Genomic DNA, 24,025 nt, shown 5'->3' with positions numbered 1-24,025 from the left:
TGTGAACGCTGATCAGAGTGGGCACCGAGGCGAGAGAATTATCGAGTCCGCTGACCCTGGTCCCGAAACCTGCCGCGCCGGGAATCGAACCCTGGTCCCGGGCCGTCCTCTGCTCTCGGGTCTGCCGCCTCTAACCAGTGAGCCACACTACTTCACTTGATGAAAGAGAGGCAGTTAGATTAGCAACTGAACTCGCAGATGCTGATGCTACCATGCAAGCAGCAGACCCGAATATAACACTCATTCCGGTCATTAAAAGGAGATCTATAACCTTAAAACTTATAGAAAATGGACTGACACCTAGAGGTGGCACAGTCATATTCGTAATTGAGGCACACGAATATCGGCAGACAGAGGTATACTATTCATGGATACATTTTCCAGCAGCAAATGCTGTAACAAAGTACTTCCACTATTACAAAGTAGAAGAACCTCCTGAAACGTACACTCCTTTCGAGGAGGTGGAAGTACCACTCAAATTCCAAGAGCATTTGCTCTTATTTGATGGCGCCCTAAAACATAACAATCACATTACAAGGCTCGGTCCTTTAGGAAGACCAGGAGCAACGTGGCCGGTCTTAGCCGGATACACACCACATCCAGACATCGAAAGAATGCCTGCAGCAGAGCTGTTAATACAGCTAAAACAACTACTAAAAATTCATAGACAATTAGTTCAGTATGTAATGCGGACTTCAACAATTCAGCCAGCGATTAAACTTCCACAGCTGACCCCTCACCAGGGGAACACAAATAAAATTACACCACAGAACATCCAATCCTGCCTAGGTAAAGTTCCAGCTAAACGGGAACAAATACCATTCTGGTTGGCACAGAAAATCACCCAAATAGAGGCGGTGTTTCCTGACACCACCCCGCTGGAAAAACACAGGATTCTGACTATATGTCTCCCAATGGGAATCGCACCACACATTGAGGACTGTGACACTTGGGGTACAGTCTTTGCTTCCATCTACACAAAAACTCACGGTGTTCCATCCATTTCGGTAATACCAGATGTGCTAAAACAAATTCAAGATGAATACGGTCCAGAACCTGCTTTAACTCTTGGTATGAAATTACTGAAAGACTTCAAGCAGGTCTCGGCTATATTACTAGCCAACATAAAAGGTGAAGCAGCAAACGTGGCGATCCGCCAGAGGTTAAAAGAGACAGATATAGCAGACCAACCAGCTGAAATAGCCAGAATCATAGAAAAATCCTATGAAGAACTAGGCAGAGATAGTCTAGGTGGAATACCAGTAAAACCGCAACTGACTACAAGTCCAGAAAAAATATTTTTTAATAATAATAATTCACCAAAAAAGAACTGGGATGGAAACAAACAATCCAATCCTAAAGAAAAGAAATTCCAGTCCAGAGGAAGGTCTCCGAGGCGAAGAGAGAAATCTCCAAACCAAAGACAGAGGTCACCGCAGAGTGACCCCTCGGGGAATAGATATAACCTTAGAAATAGGGATAATATTAAAAAACCTGATAGATATCAAGACATTGATACACGTCCCTCTCAATCTTTTCAGAATTCCTCGCAGAAATCGGAAAGAAGAGGACGATCAGAAGAGCACGCCAAGTCCAAAGACAAGGAACCTGCTCAGCTAAAAAAGAAATTACAATTTCCAAAAAAGAAGGTAGCCAGTATCAAGGTAGTTAAAAATGCCGAGAATACTGAGGACACAACTGAAAAACGGAGAGTGGGCTCAGACAATGCTAGACAGCGCAGCAGAGGTGAGCATAGCTCGCAAAGTCCTTATGAATCATCTGGAGACAGTGGACACGAATGAATACCTTCAAGTGGAAACTGCAGACACCAGAGTTAGCAAGCCCCACAAGATATACGAGATAACATTACGTATAGAGGGAGATAAGACTAGGAAAATAAGGGGACTATTTTGGGATAACCTCTCAAAGGGTTATGACATCCTTCTAGCTGAAAAAGACTGGCCACCAGAGTTTGTCAGGGAGTGCCCTCATGGCGAAGAAGTAATTATGCCTGCCTTCTCGAATCAAATACTGATTCATAAAAAATACACACTTGCTAGAAAGTGGGCAGTGGCCTTAGCACCTGCTTTATATAAAAATCATGTAGGATGGGATGAGGATTCTCCTCCTCACAAAATCCAGTTAAAATCACAACCAACTGCACAAAGGCAGTACCCAATTAAGCAAGAAGCTAAAAAACAGGTAAATGAAATACTAGATCAGCTAGAATACCAGGGGGTGATTGAAACTTGCACCTCACAAATGAACAATCCTTTGTTTCCGGTCTCCAAACCAGACAATTCATATCGTCTAGTTTTGGATTACCGACACCTTAACACATGTTGCAAAACCTTTGCAGTGCAAAACTCACACAGTGCTGCACTAATGAATAACATAGTGCGCAAAAAATACAAAACAACCTTGGACATCTCCAATGGATTCTTTTGTCAAAACATAGCACCAGAGAGCAGATCTTTAACTGCATTCTCAGTAAATGGCACTCAAAAACAATTCTGTCGGTTAGCCCAGGGGTACAAGAACAGCCCGGGGGTATTCTCAGCGAGAGTAACAGAATTACTACAACTATATGATGATGAAGCATTATCTTATGTCGATGACATTTACTTAACAGATGATGACTTGGATACTCACTTGAAAAGAGTGAACACCATAATACTTGGGTTCGCTGCAGAGGGTTACAAATTTAACTTCAAAAAGTCCAGAATTGCCCATCTAAAAATTCTATACGAAGGATATGAATTATCAAGTATAGCCTGGTTGACAATTTTTTAAGAACTAGAAGAATTAAAAAATCTAAAATATGAAAAGACGTATCCTCTGCCAATCGACATTCTGCCTCTACGACATTACGCCTGTGTAATCTATACAGACGGACATGCTCAACCCTCCGTTTGGGGAGAACAAGCATACAACCCCACATGTGAGATTACAAAAGAAGTGTGGCGCGGAGGTAAACTAAGACCTCTATTAACAAAATCACACTCAGTAGAAACTAATTCAGAAAAACAAACTGAAATAATAGCTTTGAAAATGGCGCTAGATAATGCGGATCGCGAATTCCCGACACTTATAGTGTCAGATTCATATTACTGCGTCAAAGCATATAACAAGGATTTGCAGACATGGATTCAGAACGGTTACAAAGATGACACAGATGCCCAATAAAGCAGAAACTGCTCTGGGAACAAGTAGCTCTTTTGAAAAAAGAACTACCAAAGACTCACGTGACACACTCACTGAGTCATCAGCGTGATGGCGTTCACGTTGTGGGGAATTCATTGGCTGAAACAGCCGCAGCGGCAGCCACTAAACCGGCTCCCGTAGATCGAAAAAAGCGTACATTAAAATACATTGACGGTGAAACAATGCTGGCGGTGAAAACGTCGTCAAAAGGCGACTGCTCAGCGTTACCGATCAACTATCCACTCAATTATACATACATAATCGATGCAAACTCCGTCCCTTTTGCTCGAATCCCTGGAGTGGGGGATAGAGTGATTCCAAACATGGACAGGAGAAACTTGTTAATCGCAGACGCACACATGGGCGAGGGTCTCAGACACCTTAAATTAAAAGATTCTCTGGAAGAATTACAATCACGGTACTGGTGGCCAGGCATGAGCCTGCACTACACCATGTTTGTAAAAAACTGCCCAAACTGCAACAGAGATCGCAGTGGGGAGAGAAGCAGTTTAATACCTCGTCGTATCAAGGCAGATAATATTACCAGCAAAAAGAATGGCTTGCGATTAACATATACAGGCTAGTTTCCACTTATAATGTAGATCACCAGCACTCGGCTGACGTCCGGACTATTATACAAGATTTGCGAGTCTAAATGGCATATACGCTAAGAGCATGCTACGTTCGACCATTGTTTTCACTCAGGCAATCCAGCCTGGGGGAGAAACATGGCCAAATGAGCACAGCCCAGCGGGAATCTTCTCACTTCCTTCCTGAGGGTACGGGATGGTGTAAAGAAAAAACCAAGGCAGAAAACAATCTATAATGGAAAGGATATTAGGTTCGGGAGCTGGGTGGGTCAAACATCTAATAAGTGTCCAACGTAGTCTAAATAACTTGCCAAGAAATTCTCTGAAGGGATTCAGTCCGTACGAATTATTATTCGGAACTAGGATGTTGATCTCTGACCTTGATAGTCAGACTTCAGTGGTAATAGAAAAAACCTTTGATGTCAAAGACCGTTTGGCTATTTTGCAGGACTTAAACAAAACAAGAAAAGACCTGAGCAACATACAGTTGAAACAACAGCCAACGACCACTGAAGAATCACCACCTGTCCCAGCAAGACCTGTCTGGATTCCAAAAGTCGGGGATCTAGTCAGGGAGAAGATCGCGGTAAAGAAGGAATTTGGGCCTTCTTACAGAAAAGCAGTTCCTGTCTTGTCTGTCAACGGGACAAGATCAGTTGTACTACCGCCACTTGCTGGTAAAAAGGAGAACCGAGTTGTATCCATCGACCTGGTAAAACCACAACATGTGGCCGATAACAAACAGTAGGCCAAGTGGACTCCCAATAAGTAGCAGAACACCAAGGTTTGCTACCAGTACAGAGGTCCTAACAAAGAGGCTCATCACATTCGAAACGCCTACAGAAGAACAACAAGGACTATGCAACAATGCAATAGAACTCAGACCTCTGAAAACCCAAATAAAGACATTTAGCAGAGACACACCAATCTATACTGAAGTACCAAGTGAAAATGCAAAAAACAAAAATCCTGAACCAATTGGAACAATTGACAGAACTGCATCTGGTTACTTCATCAACTTCGATGATTCCTCTGACGGCTTCAGTGAATCAAAGACACAGCCATCATCAAAATCCTTTAAAGACAAAGCGAAGGAACTTTTGAAACAACTGAAAGAAACATATCTGATTTCTCCATGGATTGAATTTTGGGTGGGTTTTGGTGCATTTTTTCCTCATACTTTGGCTCATCATGGTATTTACTTTGGGACGCTTCATTGAGGGAAAATATGCTAAAATGGACACAGCAAGTCAGAACATCAACTTGGTCCTCAAACCACACACATCTTCGCACGTCGAGAAAAGAGAACTTTCTCCAGAACTTTCTTCAGCCAACTTCACAGCCAACCCGATACCTGGTGGGGTAGCCTGGGACAACACTGACTATGAAATTTATGGTCCGGTCGAAATCCTGAAATATCCACACCAAATCAAGATCTCTTTGAGTGACTTTGCAAAACCAAACTCATTTGCTGATGATTGGGACTTCGAAAGCATTAACAATATGATGTCTGATTTAGTAATGTCTGCTAAATTTACAAAACATGATTATTTGCAAGGTTCTACAAATTATGATAGTATGTATTGCTATAACCATTATGGTAACCATTTTTTGCATAAATCGGCACAACCTAGAAATGTTTTAAATTATAATCAATGGGAACATTGTGCTACACCTCCAAAAGGAAGCTCTAGAACCGTATATGACAAATATTCATATTTTTCAGGTTTTAACACAAGTAATGCTGAAACATTTTATTTTAAATTGTCAAACAAGACAGGGATGAAAACCATGATAACCAACACAAAATTGATATATTCTGACTCATTCTTTGAACAAATGAATACTTTTGGATTTGATTATTGGGACAAAAATGTTGATTTGAAAAGTGTTTGGGGTACAAAAGAATGGCAAGTACAGGGTTTAGAAGCTTTGTTTAGAGCCTGCATGATCCCAGAACAAATGATATTTTTAAATGACACTGTTCAACAAACCACCTGTCTTGGCTTAGCCAAAATCAAAGATTTAATTAAACCGTCTATTCCAAAGCCAACAATGTTTAGCAATAGCTCTGATACAGATGAAGAGATAGACGTAAACCATATACTTAACCAAAACAGAACACATCCTGATTGGAAACAATGGTTGATCTGGCCCACAGATACAAATAACTGTCAAGATAGATTCCTGAATAAAACACAGGGTTTCAAAATGACCAGGCCAGACCCTAGATATCCCCAAAGACATCACCCAGGGATAATAACAACCTACAGTGTGGGCAAATTATGCCTTAAATGGCTACAGACTTCCACACTGCCTGAAATTAAGCAACACCTAACTTTACTTACTGATGGTGCTGACTTGCGTGATTTCATACTGGGACCACGCAAACAGCGTCAAAAGCGTTTCATAGCAGCCTCTGTATATGCAGCATACAATGAGGCCTGGAAGGTTACTCAAATTGAAACAGCAGAAAGAATACGGGAAATTGACCGTATCAATTTGGAAAAATCACTATCTGTAGTGGACAATGGGTTAATGACTCTGTCCTCCAGAATTTTTTCATTGGACAGCATTGTGTCTTCAGCAATCGATATATTATCGCAAGACTTACTGTTATTACAACATGGTCAGTCACAATTGCGTTCTATTGTACAGCTTGGCTGGACGTTACAAAATCTGCGTTCAGGCTATGTGCCTTGGCGTTTAATCAACACAACGTCACTATTCCAAATCTTTAACCTTACTGATAGACAAATCGGTATGGCGCAAAAGGGTGCTGATTATACAATCTTGAGCATTGAAAAACTAGAAAGATTACCAATGACAATGTCAGAACGACCTGTCAGTGAATAGATAATCCACGGAATCATAAATATTCCAATCTCAACCTTCAGGTTTCAATACTGCCAAAAATATATACAGGCTGGCATGTACGAGAAATTGGGAAAGGGGTACCTTAAAACAACTTGGAACCTGCCCTATTCACATGCATGTGTCAGTAATAAAGGACAGAAAGCGTTTCTTAGTGGCAACAATTGTGCTATGTCACTAAGCGGCACGCTTCTGTGTAACGGAATTAGTTTGCATGGAGCCTGTGAAGGGAATTCATACAACCTTTCATGTCTCCAGCAAGGCGCACCTGCAACTGAAATAGAACCATTCTTTCAAAGACTCTATAATGGGAGTTACATTCTTATTGTAGACCGCAGATGTTGCAGTCTTATGCCCGGGACTCCTTATCTAGTAACTACAACGGCGAAGGTCAAGTGCTGTGGACGTTCTTTATTCCCCAGCTCCTTTCCAGACAGGGAGGCAAGGGCATGGCCCAGTTTGAAAATTACTTCTATTCGAATAGACACTTTAAGCAGAATGAAAACAGTGCTTCTTCAGACGCCTACAAGGCTCACGTCATCAAAAGAAACATATGATCTACAAGTCGCAAGGACGACTGCAGAGATACATACATTATTATCAACTAATTCCCCCGTACATTTCGCGGAAATCCTGAGCGAAATCTTAAATATTTCTGATACCACTGGGTCTCAAAGGTATTTAAGACAGTATTTTCGATGGCATTAACACCATTCAAAGCCATACTGGGTATTTTTCCAGATTTCGTCCATTCGATTTTTGGCGGACTTCCCCTGATCCTGGGACTAATTGCAGGAATCCTATTCCTAGTCCTTATTTTTCGTTATGGCAACCCATGTCACAGATCAAACTCTCGCGACAATGGAAGATACGATCCTAGCCATTGGATACCGGGACCGGATATCAAAAATCCTGGGACTCTCCCGGCTTAGAGACCTGAACATGACTTGGTTTCTATAATTTCGACCAATGTGGCAAAGGTGTGTTTTACCTGTACTAAGGTGTCTGCTATGCGGAGAAGAATGCGTGTTAGACACCTGTCTGACGCTACAATCGGATGCGCCAGTGGATGCAGATACACTGTTGGTTCCTACCAAGGTTCACGCTTTGTGCTGCCCTCAAAGGCTGCCAATCCTGATGACGGCATTCCTGGAATCTTCACCACTACGATTGAAGAGTAGTGAAGTTCAAGATGAAAGCAGCATCGAACAGGTACGACCTTCTGTCAGTGATGCGAATCAGAATGTCAATGCAGACAATCATGCGCACGAATGCATGGTTAACCCTATTTCCGACTTAGTGGAACTTTCCCATGAAGCTGTTGACAGTTTTTTCGAAAGCCTGAATGATATGATGTTCTCTCCGGAACAGAAATAGAGACTTTTGAGTAAACTCGCACACGGCGTTCCCTGAATTCGGCCTTCAACTTTAAAAATAAAGTCACATGAACAATTACAATCCAGTTCACGGACAGCAATTTTTTCAGCAAGCCCCTAAAATATTTTTCTTCCTATATTTTTCCCGGGACACTGATCTTCTGCTTAGAGTAAGAAACTATTCCTAGAGAACTAAGATTTCTATTTTTAGATACTTTATATAGACTTTAGCTGCCCGCTGGTATGTTCACAAATATTTTATTATGTGATGAAATGGTCTCGAACTTCCTTTCTGTATAGCCATATTAAGAGCCATTTCATGTGTATTTCTCATATACCAATAAGCAAAAATGCGTGTTTACTTTTGCATTTAATTCATAGCTTAAGTGCATACAATATATATGACTGCAATTTTTCAGTATATTTGAAAATTTCGAAATGCATTTATGTATTTTGGGGTGGTAAGGTATACACTATACTCTATAGTATGCTGTACTATGTTATACTATGCATAGATTAGTAGATATGACCATAGTTAGCGTGGAGTGGGTGTCGTGTATTTCTATAGGTTCTGAATCAGTCCCCCTATTCCTGACCCTATTCTGGTTAAACTAACTATCAAGTTAACTAACAGTCAGCCCATGAGGCAAGAAAACCCCCATGATGCAGATACCGTTATCTGACGGTCACACTACGGCACAGGAACGTGTTATCTGATTAGGTCATAACGCTTGAGATCTAATTAGACAAGCGACATTCCTCCAGCCCCTGATAAGGCATACGACGTTCTCATAACAAATCAAACCTATGACAACCTGGATAATCCGTGCGGCCATTGTTTTGATTTCACAGAGAACTTTTGCAAAAGAATGTGCTAACGAGCAAGTCGTATGACATCTTTATTGACGTACCTATGTCCATCCTTACGTCAATCTCGGCACCTTTAAGGTATAAATATTGCCGACCTTGCCCTATGCAAACACACGTGTGGTGACAAGACGGAGCAGCCATACTTGCCGAAGCCGAGAGCAGAAGCAGACCCCGCTGGCGCAGCCCCGCCTTCCTGACGCGCTGAGAGACGCGCTGCTATCTCAAGCCGAGAGACCCAGCACCGGCGCTTTCGGGCAGCCCTCGCAGGCAGCCTGGAATATCGAGAGCAGAGAAAGAGATACCATTCCTCATTCATCCTAAATTCCAGGTACAGAACTGAATAACCCCTCACAGAGAATTCTTTAGTTATTCACTTGGCAAAAACAAACTTAACTTAAACTGTAACTTTCTATTCCCGCCCACGCATTAGACTTAGGTCAGGTACACGGGGTAGGCGTATTTAGAGACACCAGTTGAGTACGTTTAGTCAAATGTATATGTGTATGTAAATATATTTTAATCATTTTAAACATCATATGGCTCAGAAACCATATCAATGTTTTTACAGTATTATTTTATACTATTGCTTCTAATGTATGCACTTTACTTAACTATAAGTATTGCAATAATATCGATCCATTTCTCATGTATGAGAAAAGAGACTGATCAATAAATAAAACCTTTTTATTGAACACGCCCGTCTCTTCCTTTTCTCTACATTCTGATGAGACTAAGAATGCACGTACTGACTGAGTAAAATAATTGCCTTGTGCTCACACGACTCTTGAGATTGACTCTTGATTAGGGGAGAGCAAAGTTGTCATGTTCTATGGTTGTCAGAAACTAAATCCCTTCTTGTCTAATCAGGGAAGTTAATCCTTCCTTGAACATTCGAGAAAGTTTCTAGCGAACTCTGAGCTTAGCTGGCAAACCCAAAAATTAAGTCTAGTATCGACAGTAGTAGACCTAGTTAACGTCTGGCCTAGGCCTTTACTGCTGTAGGTACTATTCCAATGCGCAGAGCCTATTGGGAAAATAGGAACTACACTACAGTATAGGATATTTTCATCACATTCTGATTCTGATTGATTGATTGATTGAGAGTAAACATCCCTGTCTAGTCCCACGCACTTTGCTCCCAACTTTCAGCCCATTAGTTTGAACTTTTATTCATTTTAGCTTAATAGGTCTTACCGAAAACCCCTCTGTGCCTCAACTAAGGATGCTCATCCTAATGAATTAAACAATTTTGCTACACCAAGGGATGCCATCACAAAATCATCAGAACTCTCTTAGGTCTTATTGTCTGGTGGGTCCTTATCAGGTTTGGGTACCAAATATTGTGGTTGCATTCAGCATTGAGCCTAGCAAGCATCCACACTTTAATGCTCTTCCCATACCTCCAGCAGTTTAAAAGAATTTTGGGGGCACAATTATAAATTTCAGTGGGAGGCTGCCTAGCCCTTGTGCACCAAGTTGCTGTGGTCGATTCAGTACCAGTTCTCTAACCATGACGACTTCTGTTTGACTGGTAAAGCTTTTCAGTGCAAATAAAGTATCTGACATTAAAGGCATTGACCTTCCAGAGCCTCAAAAATGAGCTCCTCAGCATTGCTCTGGAAGTCTGCTGAGCCTAGTGAAGAAGAACTAAACCCATATAAGGACCTTATGCCTACTGATGATGGAGACAACCCGTAGCATGGTTATAACGTGGATCTCCAGGCTAACCATCTTTAGAGCCATATTTTGTAAAATCCTTCCCACCTTACGACTCAATTCCATGTCGTACAGTGTGCAACAGACCATCATAAAGTTAAACTCCATGTAGAGGAAGCAGTCTGTCCAATATTTGCCAATGCTTAATGGCATGTTGAAGTGTTGGTCCGAAAACTTCAAAGCTCCAGTGAAAGTGTTTTCATGCCCTGGGTGGAGAAGGGATACAAGGCCGCCTCAAGATCACATTTATATTTGTGTGCATTTTTCACTTGACTCCCTCGTCGTGTGCATAGCACATAAGAGGGTGTTTACACCAGCCACAGGGGATACACCTTTGCCCGATAAATAGAACAAGAAAATCGATACCGCATTAAGTGGTTGGCAGTGGAAGGTAGCAGCCAGTGGCGCATCACCAGCTCACTCGGTCTGCTTTCCAGATAGACAATAATAAGAGGAGATGGAGGAGCTCATCAAGCACTTTCAAGATGCATATAGATAGAGACGCATAGAAATTGTTCAGAAAGGGAAAATCTATTTCAAAAGCAAATATCAGGCTCTCAGTGAACTGCCAAATCAATGCAGTATCCTCATCCTGTGTCCATATGCTCTGCCTGCTTCGAAAGACATTCAGATGGCTCCCCACAGAATCCAGAAAGACGGTCACCAACGCGTTCATCACCAGTAGACTTAACTACGGCAACGCACTTTATGCCGGCATCACCCAGAAACAGCTCAGGAAACTACAGAATGTCCAAAACGCAGCGGCCATAGTGGTCCTCGACATCCCCCACTGCAGCATCATGACACAACACCTCCCACAACTTCATTGGCTCCCTATCAACAAGAGAATCACCTTCAAGATCCTCACACATGCCTACAAGGCTCTCCACAATGTAGGACCAAAATAAGTGAACCACTGCCTCGCTTTCCACACACCCGCCAGACAACTCCGTTTCCCCTAACTAGCCCTGGCCTCCTTCCCACGGATTCACAAGACCAGAACTGGATGAAGATCCTTCTCCTACCTCGCTAACAAAACCTGAAACACCTTCCCCCCCCCACCTCAGGCAAACCGCGTCACTGACCCTGTTCAGGAAGGACCTCAAGACCTGGCTCTTTGACTAAACCTCCACAACTAGATGAATCTGCAGAAACCCCGCCCACCATCCCCCCAGCGCTTTGAGACCCTCATGGATGACTAGCTGTGCTTTACTAACCCCTGACTGATTGATTGAGGCGTCCATTTGATGCTGCTTATGCGGCCTCATGTGGGACAAACATTGTCATGCCTCACTAGGGTGTTTGTCTTCAGCCTGGAAGTCCAACAACAACCTTACCCCCCTGCCCTTTGACAGGTAGCATCTCTTAAGCACTCAAATGTATTTACTTTTATATAGCACGAACATGATCCCGAAGGATATCAGAGCGCTTTACAATTTTAGGGAAAGGAGGTAACAGTTGCAGTACAGGCACCAAAAGGAATACCTACCCAAACAAATCAAATATGCATACCAAACATAAAGGTAACAATTGAAAGGGGACAACACGGGTAAGATAATAACTGGTGCATAGCGAACTGAGAGGGGAGCAAGCGGTTAGTAAAGAAGAACAACACCCAACGCAGGACTTGGGGTGTAAGTCCAAAGCATTAGAGCAGACGATGCAAGACCCTTTTAAGGTAGAAACTTGTTCATGAGGAATCTTTTTACTTCCAATTTGAAGGCAACCTTGGAGGAGATTCTTCGTATTTCAGGTGGTAGAGAGTTCCAGATCTTCTGCGCAGATCCGGAGAAAGCTCGGTGACACGTTCTCTTTTTGCAAAAGATCTGTACTTTCAGGAGGAGAGAGTTACCACTCCTAGAAGGTCTACCCCCTCTGGATAATTCTAGCTTTTGCACTAGATAACTGGGGGTTTTAAATTGGAGGGCTTTGTGGGACAGACAGGCAATCTTTAGCTGAATTCTTGCTTCATAGGGCAACCAATTTAGGGATTTTAAGACTGGGGAGATGTGCTCGTTTCTTTTGGTACCCGTAACCAATCTGGCTGAAGCATTCAGGGAAGCACTTAGTGGGCCAAGGTATAGTTCGGGAGGCCACAGAGCGAAGCACAGCCATAGTCTAGCCTCAGCAAAACAAGCGCGTGGACCACTTGCTTGAAGTACGCTTGTGGGAGAAAAGGTTTGAGATTCCGGAGTATCCTCATCCGGTGATTAGCTTCCTTTCACACAGCTGCAAAAGATAGAAGGATACAAACAACAAAGGCCATGGGATGCTACCAACCCAGCTTCTGAAGACTGAGTTTTGCTACCAGCAAATACAGGCAACTGCAAAGACGGCTAGCACTGCCCAAAGACAGCCACGCCAGTGGCAGCAGTCTTTTCTTGAAAACCACTAACCAAAATATATTTCATTGGTGGAATCTGTGGAACACGTCAATTAAAGGCCCGAGGCATCAGAACAAGTCCTAGACTACTGCAAAGTGGTGAACTTCCACTTGTTCTCTGGAACACTCAAGACCTGTCGGGGGATGAGTCTGTTTTACCACGCTTAGTGGGAGGAAGTAACTGCGTACCAGTGAATGCATTTGCTCATCGCCCTTGAGTACTGTTTAGAGTTCCACACCACTGCATCAGATATTCCACCATGTTGGCACAGCATCAGCCAAAACCAACTGCTGCAAGAGAAAGTGCAAGCAGTGCTCCAAAAGACAGCTATCAAAACTAGTCGTTCCACACCAGAGAAGATATGGCATCAGTTCCCTGTATTTCTCCATCCCTAAGAAAGACCGGATGTTGCTGTCAATACTTGACTTGCACTCACTACACTGATCTATCACGCCAGAGTACTTCAAAAGGACTACACTCCAAGACTTAATTACCCCCGCCCCCGACGTTGCCTTCATCACCGAGACCTGGATGAACGCCTCCTCAGCCCCTGACATCGCCATCGCCATCCCAGAGGGCTACAAGATCACCCGGAGGGACCGCGACAACCAGACCGGAGGAGGCATCGCCATCATCCACAGAGACACCATCCGCATCACTACCAACACCGATGACACCCTCACCACCGCTGAACACCTGCACTTCCAGATCCACACCAACCCGAAGACCACCCTCAGAGGCACCCTGATCTACCGACCCCCGGGACCACGCACACGATTCAGCGAGGACATCGCCGACTTCGTCAGCCCGCACGCTCTCCCCTCCGCCGACTACATCCTCCTGGGGGACCTCAACTTCCACCTGGAGAACAACAACGACCGCAACACCATCACCCTGCTCGACAACCTCGACAACCTCGGACTCAAGCAACTGGTGACCACCCCCACCCACCTCGCCGGACACACACTCGACGCCGTCTTCTCATCCAGCAAAGACGTCACCTTCAGCCACGCAACAGGACTCCACTGGACGGACCACAGCTGCGTCCACTTCACCTTCAGAAGAACGACGATCCACCACCTCCAGCAACAGGTTGCTCGAAGAAGCTGGAACAAGATCACAGCCGACCAGCTCACCGCCTCCCTGAGCCAGCACCCTCCCGCCAACTCAGCGAACCCCAGCCAGGCCGCCGACAACCTCACGAAGTGGATCAGCAACTGCGCGGACGAACTCGCCCCTCTGAGGACCCCGCCCAGCAGATCATGCAGCAGAAAAACACCATGGTTCACCGACGAACTCAAGTGCTCCAAGAAGAACTGTCGAGCCCTCGAGAAAGCCTGGAGAAGGGAACCAACGACGGACAACATGACCACCCTCAAGCTCGCCACCCGGAAACACCACCAACTGATCCGTGCCACCAAGAAAAATGCATACAAGGACCGGCTGGACAACAACGCACACAACTGCAAGGAACTCTTCAACATCGTGAAAGAGCTCTCCAACCCCAACGCCGGAAACAACGACATCACCCCGTCGCAAGACCTCTGCAACTCCCTCGCGTCCTACTTCCACAACAAGATCACGGACATACACAACAGCTTCAACAACCAACCAACGCAAGCCACAACCGCAACGACGCCACCCACCACCACCCTCCGCACCTGGACCCCGATCAGCACCGAAGACACCATCCGCACCATGAACTCCATCCATTCCGGATCTCCGACTGACCCCTGCCCTCACCACGTCTTCAACAAAGCCGACGCTGTCCTCGCACCCCACCTGCGGGACATCATCAACACCTCCTTCGACTCCGCCACCTTCCCTGAGAGCTGGAAGCACGCCGAACTCAGCGCTCTCCTCAAGAAACCCACAGCAGACCCCACCGACCTCAAGAACTACCGTCCCATCTCGCTCCTCCCGTTCCCGGCCAAAGTCATCGAGAAGACCGTCAACAAACAGCTGGCCACCTTCCTCGAGACGAATGGATCCCTCGACCCCTCACAGTCCGGCTTCCGAGCGAACCACAGCACCGAGACCGCCCTCATCGCCGCCACCGACGACCTTCGAACTCTGATGGACAACGGAGAAACAGCGGCCCTCATCCTCCTGGACCTCTCCGCGGCTTTCGACACTGTCTGCCACCGCACCCTAGTACAGCGCCTCAGCAACATCGGAATCCAGGAGAAGGCACTGGACTGGATCACCTCCTTCCTCGACGGAAGAACACAAAGAGTCCGCCTACCACCGTACAAGTCAGAGGCAACCAAAGTCATCTGCGGCGTACCCCAAGGATCCTCGCTGAGCCCAACCCTCTTCAACGTCTACATGAGCCCCCTCGCGGCCATCGCACGCCAACACAACCTGAACATCATCTCCTACGCCGACGACACCCAGCTGATCCTCTCCCTGACCAACGACCCCGCCACCGCCAGAGCCAACCTGCACGAAGGGATGAGAGACGTAGCCGAATGGATGACGACCAGCCGCCTGAAACTGAACTCAGACAAGACGGAGGTCCTCATCCTGGGCTCCACGCCCTCCGCCTGGGACGACTCCTGGTGGCCCCCCGCCCTGGGCACCGCACCCAAACCGACGGACCACGCACGCAACCTGGGCTTCATCCTGGACTCCTCCCTCTCCATGACCAGACAAGTCAACGCCGTCTCCTCGTCATGCTTCAACATCCTGCGCATGCTACGTAAGATCTTCCGGTGGATCCCCACCGAGACGAGGAAGACGGTCACCCAAGCCCTCGTCACCAGCCGACTGGACTACGGCAACGCCCTCTACGCCGGAACCACTGCCAAACTCCAGAAGAGACTCCAGCGGATCCAGAACGCCTCGGCGAGACTCATCCTCGACATCCCCCGACGCAGCCACATCTCCGGACACCTGAGAGATCTGCACTGGCTCCCGGTCAACAAGAGAATCACCTTCCGGCTCCTCACCCACGCGCACAAAGCCCTACACGACCAAGGCCCGAGCTACCTCAACAACCGGATCAACTTCTACACTCCCAAGCGCCTCCTCAGATCAACCAACCACGCCCTCGCCGCCGTCCCCCGCATCCGAAGAGCGACAACAGGAGGAAGATCCTTCTCCTACCTGGCCGCCAAGACCTGGAACTCACTTCCGACCAATCTGCGCCTGACCCAAGACCACCTCTCCTTCAGGAAGAAGCTCAAGACCTGGCTGTTCGAGCAGTAGCGGCACCCCCCCCCTCCCAGCGCCTTGAGACCCTACGGGTGAGTAGTGCGCTCTACAAATGACCTGATTGATTGATTGATTGAATTACATTGCTTAAGCGTCGGGGACTTCATGTGACCCTCTGTTTATAACCATGGTTGAGAGTGGGATGAGTGGCTGTCACTCATGGGAGGCTAAACTCAAGTGGATCATGAGACTCCTCCTCTCCCTCAACAACAGTACTCTGGTCATTCTCATATATGTGATAGAGTTCATGGTAAATTTTCATGTTTATTTGTTTTATTTAAAGGTGGGTTTGTACAGTAAGTTAGGATCACATTGAAGAAACCTGAATATTTGGAGAGATTTTTCCCTGTGCAAGTAATTTTTAAATACAGTCTGCGATTGTTGCAGTGTATGACTTCAGTGACGATACAGACAACGCAAGTTACCTTTTTTTCTTAATGTCCCATACTGCTGTCGGCAAGTGATTTGTGTCTTTTTGTTGTACACTTAATGGTTAATTAAAGTGTGGGTATCCAAAAACCTTCTGTCTCACACAGTACACTAACTTAAATCTAATAAATCTTATTTTTTCTGCAGATAACTGGTTGGTGGTACAGTGTGCGCACATCTGCATCCCACAGCAGTGCCAGTGGGCACACTGGCCGTAGCAATGGACAGTCTGAAGTGGCTGCCCATGCTTGTGCAAGTATGTGTGATGAAATGGTGGTTCTTTGGAGGTTGGCTGTCCTGGACCCCATCATCAGTCCTCAGAGGTAAATATTTTGAAGGAGGTCACAAGGGTTAGGATAGGACGCTGGGTTTGCTCAGGGACAAAATATTTAAGCAAATGTGTTGTATGGGCATGTAAATGTATCAAACCATTTCCTGTTATGCCAAGTAAACACATTGGGTGGGAAATTATAAAAACTTCCACTGAAATATGAAGTAGAGAAAACATCGTTCTTTTGATTTCCCACGCTCCTTTAAGCTATTGTCTAGGTGTTCTTGAATCAAAACAAAAACGATGACTTTGTGATTTATTTTCTTTCTTTCCTCTGATTTTGTTCTGTAAAGCCACTGGTGTGCACTGCACTGTGAGTTAGATGGCCTGATTTGGCTAGGCCTGGTTGAACAATATTTGCAGTTGAATCTTTCACATGCCCTCCTCAATTTCTTCATTGAGTTTTCTTTGTTTTGAATTGCTCTCGAAAGTCTAGAGAAAAGGAATTTAGAAAATATAAGTATGTCTATTTTGCTCAATTCTAGTTTATATTGCACTCCGGATCTTACATACCCCTTCCTGTAGGTGACCCAAACACCAGACTTACTCTCTGAACAATTATATGTGTGACATATGGTGGATGGAAAGAAGAGGAACTGGCCTGAAAAGAAGCAAGTTGACATAGTGTTGGTATGAAAGCATCCCAAGAAGAGCCAAAGACACATTTGGCCTTTCACAGTTATTTTACTTGTATTTCATATATGTTCTGGAATCCTGTAGAGGTGAGGAAAAAGTCTCACAGGTTCAGAAAGAGGAGATGGTAGGACTAGGAGTAGTTTTACTTTTTTTTATTAGTTTAGCCGCTCTAAACAAACATGGAAACCTTTTTGAAATTGAAAATACAGATAAACAAAAGAACTGAGAAAAGTTTACAAATTAAAAATTAAAAGAAGTTAATGGAGTATTGGTTAGAAAAGATATGTTTTTTGTATTTGAAATTCGTCCCAAAGAACTGTTTGGCAAGAGATCTATATTCTCCGTTCACTAAGAGATACCCCAGCTTAGCACATAGACTCATATCTTTACATTTCGTATTATAAGATAAAACTTCTTGTACACTATTAATCTGCAGTGTTCATGAATTAGGGAGTAACAGACACTTATGTCTATAAATCAGCAAGACGAAAATATCATGCTGAGTTAAAATCTGCTAAGAAGGCTCATTACCTACAGGCTGTCACTAGGGCAGGTCAGGAACAAAAAGCGATTTTTAAAATTGTAAAGGATTTTATGAGCCCAGCAGCCCTGTCGCAAGAGATTCCTCCGTCTCAGGATCTCTAATGCGATATCTGATTATTTTGAAGACAAGATTCTTGCCATCATGAAAACCTTTCCCTCAGTTTTGACTATGTCGATCGTCCCTGTACAGAGAGAGGAGATGAGGACCACCGCACGTTTGGAAGAATTTACCCCGGCCCCTCTTGAGGAGACCTTGAAGGCTATTTTAGCCATTAAATCGGGATCACCTTTAGACCCCTGTCCCCCTCTAGTTTTACAAACTTTAGCAGAGACGGTTAATCCCATTATTAATGGGATCATAAATTCGTCTTTAGCTACGGCTGATATCCCGAACGAATGGAAGTGTGCTGCTGTTAAGCCCCTCCAAAAAAGGCATTAGCCGACCCTACCACCCTTTCCAATCTACGCCCCATTTCCCTGCTGCCTGTGCTGTTTAAACTGGCGGAAAAGTTCGTCAACAGTCAACTGACGAACTTTTTGGAGATTAACAACATTCTCCATCCTAACCAGTCAGGGTTCCGTCCAAAACATTCTACAGAGACGGCCCTGCTTTATACAGCAGAGACCCTACGTGCAGCCATGGACCAGGGAATGAAGGCTGTCCTAATCCTACTTGACCTGTCGGCAGCCTTCGATACGGTTTCACATAACATCTTAGTGGACCGGTTGGCTGCCGCAGGGGTAGGAGGGAAAGTCTTGGCTTGGCTCACAAACTTTCTTAGTAATAGATGCCAAGTCACAGTGCTGGGTCAACACCAGTCTGAAGCAAAGGTCGTCAGTTCAGGGGTCCCCCAGGGCTCAAGTTTAAGTCCAGTACTTTTCAACCTGTACATGGCACCCCTAGTAGAACTGATCGCGTCATTTCAGATCAGTTCAATTTCATACGCTGACGACACCCAACTCATTCTGGTGTTGGATAGGGAACGGCCGAATGCTGAAGAAAATCTTAAGGAATGTCTAGCAGCAACATTTAAATGGATGACTGACAATCATTTAAAATGTAATGCTGGTAAGACAGAAATCCTACAGTTCGGAAGTAACAATCTGTTCTCCCCTAAAGTGTGCTGGCCAGTGGATGCGGAGACACCTCCTAATACAATTACATCTGTCCGCAACCTAGGCATCAAATTTGATGACCAACTGTCCTTTAAACATCAAGCAGTGACAGTGGCTGGAACGTGTTTCCAGATCACAAAAAGCCTTGAGAAAATGTTTCGACTTTCTCCCACTGTCGGCCAGGAAAACAGTTGCAGTGGCTTTAATAAACTCTAGGTTGGACTATTGCAATGGGTTATATGCCGGAGCCAATAAAATCGTTCTCCATAAATTGCAAATGGTCCAACATGCAGCCGCTCGGCTGGTGTTACGTTGGCCTCGTAGGTCCTCAGCCTCAGCAGCGCTCAAACTGCTTCATTGGTTACCTATAGGAAAAAGAATCTTGTTTAAAATCCTTATAATTACTTTTAGGGCTTTTCATTAGCAGGGTCCAAAATACCTGTGCAATGGTTTTAAGAGATATTACCCCACACGTTGTCTGAGGTCTGCTAGTCAGAATCTTCTTACAATCCCCCGATTCAAGCTGGTAACAAAAGGTGGTAAATCACTTTTCGTTCTGGGTTCCAAGGCCTGGAATAAGCTCCCGCTCCACCTACGAACACTTTCTCAAGAGACACACTTTAGGAAAGCGCTAAAAACTTGGATTTTCACCCTGTCTGAAGCGGCGTGTTGGGAGCTGGTGTAGTGTGTAGTACAGTATACAGGTCATTTCTTTTCCTCCAGCCTCTTCATCTAGGCTGGATAGAGCGCCAAGATACTCCTTGGAGTGAAAGCAGCGCTATAGAAGTGTTCCTTACATTACATTACATGTTCCTATTTTAGTGCTTCACAAAATAAAATCACATGTATCAGACGTTGGACTTGTGGGCTTCATTTTTAGGGTGTTTTGATCATTGTCCATGAGCTTCTTATCTCCTATGGAGGGGGTAGTTCTAATTTCCCTTTCAGTATTCATCATTTCTTGAGATTGGAAATTTACCAAGTACTGTTGAAGTTGCTTAGACAGACCATTGTACAGAATATGGCCGTTGTTTTAGTCTATTGTTTACATTCATGGCAATCTCTTTCAAAACTATCTTGTCTTTCTTTGAGTTTGATTCCATTCTTTTGTGTTGTATATCCCACAGCCATCTAACCTTCGTCTATATTTAATTTGAATTCAGCTGCGTATTCGAGTCCAAAAAATGCAATTCATTCTGTAAATAAGTTATATTTAATGATATAACAGATAGGACCTTCTTTTGTTGAATTAATTTAGTACCAAACAGTCAGGACACTTGTAAAGTATTTCAAAGTAATTTGTGTCAGCCCCAATTCTAAACAGAGAACAAAGTTGGCCATCCCATAGATAGCCTTAACCAGTCCCTCCACATCACCATTGCCTGCATAGTAACCATCTGATAAAGCCATCTAGCTGCAGATTCCTTACCTTTGAACTTTCAGGCGTTAGGCTGAATCTTGAAGATTTTTCTTAGCCGTAGGCCTATTGATGGCTTCGGTCGACTCCACGTGACGGCGTCGTGACATCCACAGCAGCAATATAATCGCCACTCCGGGGCGCTGACATCAGCTCTTATCTTTCCGCGCCAGCCAGTGCAGATTTGTCAAAGAGTGCTTACCCCCTGGCATTTTTTACAGACTTTTTTCAACTTTTTGTAGACTTCTTTTGGTGTGCTAGGGATGTTTATCAAGAGGACCTCGGGTTTCAAACCGTGGGGCGCCTGTCACTGCTCTACGTCGGTCACGGACCACTACTTGGTATGTCTCTGGTGCCTGGTAGCGACTATGGCACAAAGTCATGCTCTGATTGCTGAGCCATGGCGCCGAAAGCTTTGAGGGAGTGGTCCATAAAGCTACTCGCAGCCCGGTGGCCGGCGACCGGCGACTGGAAGGTCAATCTTGATTCTGTTCTCAGTCGAGAGGAAGGTCCGAGCACCCCTCCGGAGGATCGAAGTCCACTTCTTCCATGTCGTCGCAGTCAGGTAAAAGGCATCACAAAAAGCACAAAAAGTCGAAGGGTGCTTCGACTTCACCCCGTCTGTCATGCGACGAAACGGAGGAACCTCTGAGTTTGTGCCCCGCTCAACGGAGCGGGCGCCTGGGTCAGCTCCGCTTTTCCCTCCCTTGCCGAGGCCGGGAGCGACCCAGCCAAAATTAATGAGTTTTATGACCCCATATGTGCCATATTTGGATGGCCCGACCCTGCAGGCGTGCCCTCGGGCCCACAGGCTCTGATAAAGGAGTTCTCGTGTGTTCCACGCCTTCGACTCTGGCACCACTGCCTCCTACTGGACTTGTTCATAGGGCTGGCCCGGTTTCCAGTCGTACCTCCACAATCCTTTCCCAACGCCACATCTGCAGCCGAGGTCCTCTTTGTCACCGGTGCCTACTGGCGGTGCCTCCCCACTCTGGACGACACAAAGTCAGGTGGGCGTCCACCGACGCGGAGGCCAGAGCCATACGGCTCCATGATGTTCAACCTGCCCTATTAGGAATGGATGAGGAGGATTGGGAGGGGGAGCATGATCCCTTAGAAATCCTGTAACCTCGGGACATGGACTGGTATGAGGAACTGGGTGATAGCAGTGGCCTGGACACCACCCCAGATTTTCGCATGCTGTCTCTCCCTAACCTGTCTGTGGAGGAGGAGGCATCGTTTGCTATGGTGGTGCATAGGGCTGTGGAGGTCGTGGACCTGCAGCTCCCTATGGTGGCATTCACGATTAACTTCTTGAAAGAGGTGCTGCAGCCTAATATCTCCATCTCGGAACCTTTGCTGCCTTTCAATGAGGCCTTGGTGGACGTTCCTATGGGCACCTGGTCCAAGCCCAGCAAAGGGGCTCCTTTGAACAGAACGATTGCCCCCCACCATCGCCCTGCACCGCTTGACCCAGCTTTCATCACCGCCCGCCCCTCCCCACGAAGCTTGGTGGTTCAAGCTTCCACTTGCTGTGGCGTGTTCCCTTCCGCACTCCCAGACTGGGAATCCAAGAGACTGGAAAGGTTTAGAAAGAAAATGTTCTCTTCCGCCACTTTAGCCATGTGGCCAGTAAACACTGCATGACTTTAGGGGTGTTATTTCCATTCTAAATGTAACAGGGTTGTGCAGGTGCTGCTTAGAGTCTCGAAGGGAGACCTGATTCTATTCTCCCAAGCTATTTCAGACGGGAGAGATGAAGCGAAGTTCCCCATCCAATGTGGCTTGGACACGACAGACTCGCTGGGCAGAGCAATATCCACGATGGTGACTGTACATTGCCATGCCTGGCTTAGGAAGTCTAGTTTTTTTAGGGGATGTTCAGGCATATCTTATAGACATGCCCTTTAATGGCTCCCGTTTCTTCGGAGACAAAGCAGATGCCGGACTTGAGCATTTCTAGGACTTGCGGGCTACAGCCAAGTCCTTGGGCCTCACCACAACATCCTTGCCTGTGTCTGCTTTTTGTTCCTTTCGTGGCTACGGAAGGGGCTGCCAACAGCTCCAACCCTGTTCTAGCCAGAGGACCCACAAGTTTAGCAACATCTGCGGGCCGTGGGCGCGGTTCACCCGACGCCGAGGGTTAGGAGGCCTGAAATAGAGTCAAGCCACGATCCCTTCCTCCACTTCACAATCATCCTAGTACGATCCCCCAGGATCATTCATGGACAGTTGGTGGCAGAATACGCTATAATCACCACTGCTGGCAGGACATTGAGTGGGTGGGTATTGCAAGTAGTCTGAAGAGGCTACTCCCTCCTGTTCGAGACCACCCCTCCATCCATGCCTCCAGTTTACGATCGGTTGACGGAGGATCACCTTGCTCTGCTCCGCGAGCAAGTCAAAACTTTCTTCAAGGGAGCTATAGCTATGGTTCCCGGGCCAGAAATAGGCTGTGAATGTTACTCCCACTATTTTCCGGCCCTAAAGAAAGAAGGAGGCCTTCATCCTATTCTCGACCTCAGAGCCCTCAACTACTTCCTCAAAAAGAAGTACAAGATGCTCACCCTTATTCTTGTCCTGTCTACCCTGGATCCAGGAGACTGGATGGTAGCGCTGGACTCTCAGGATGTCTATATTCATATCCCCGTCCTGCCTGCCCATCGTCACTACCTTACGTTTATGAGAGACCAGACACACTTTCAGTTTGCCGTGCTCGCCTTTGGCCTCACCAGTGCCCCCCGGGTGTTCACCTAGGTGATGGCGGTGGTCGCAACACATCTGCGGAGATCAGAGGTTCCAGTCTTTCCCTATCTCGACGACTGATTCTTGAAGGCGGAGTCGTCCCAGGCACTCGTTTCCCACCTCCGTATTTGTAAAGTGCGAACTACTCACCATTACGGGTCTCAAGGCACTGGGGGCCGTCATGGAAATTAAGTGAGCTATTGCCCAGAGTCACATGGTGCTGAGCTGATCTGCCTCCGGAGCCGGGATCGAACCGTGAACCCTGTGCTCCGAAGTCAGCTGCCCTGGCCGCTGCACCACACCTCTCCTCCAGACTATGATCGAACCTTCTTTATTCGCTGGGATACACTATCAATGTGCCGAAGTCACACCTGATTCCCTCTCAGATGCTTCCTTTTATCGGACCGGTTCTGGGCTCGGTGCAGTTTCGGGCCTATCCTCCCGAAGGGCGAGTCCAGGATATTCAATCTATGATACGGATGTTTCAGCCTCATCCTGGATTACGGTGAGAATGACTCTGAGGCTGTTGGGCCTCATGTCCGCCTGCATCCTCTTGGGGGACCATGCCAGATGGCACA

At 45.9% G+C, this 24,025-nt stretch overlaps 1 protein-coding gene across 3 annotated transcripts in view; it reads left to right on the top strand.

Annotated features, from left to right (window-relative positions):
• Positions 1-24,025, top strand: part of ZSWIM8 (zinc finger SWIM-type containing 8) — a 2,353,271-nt gene that overhangs the window by 798,515 nt on the left and 1,530,731 nt on the right. For all 3 annotated transcript variants that reach the window (XM_078643224.1, XM_078643226.1, XM_078643225.1), the window contains one exon: positions 16,807-16,982. In XM_078643224.1, the coding sequence (XP_078499350.1) occupies positions 16,807-16,982 (176 nt within the window). The remainder of the gene's footprint in view (positions 1-16,806; positions 16,983-24,025) is intronic.

The sequence above is a fragment of the Lissotriton helveticus genome, chromosome 5_1, assembly GCF_964261635.1.
Source record: "Lissotriton helveticus chromosome 5_1, aLisHel1.1, whole genome shotgun sequence".
In the NCBI taxonomy this organism is placed as follows: Eukaryota; Metazoa; Chordata; class Amphibia; order Caudata; family Salamandridae; genus Lissotriton; species Lissotriton helveticus.
Note: the sequence above shows the minus strand (reverse complement) of the source record. Positions and strands in the feature narration are given on the sequence as shown.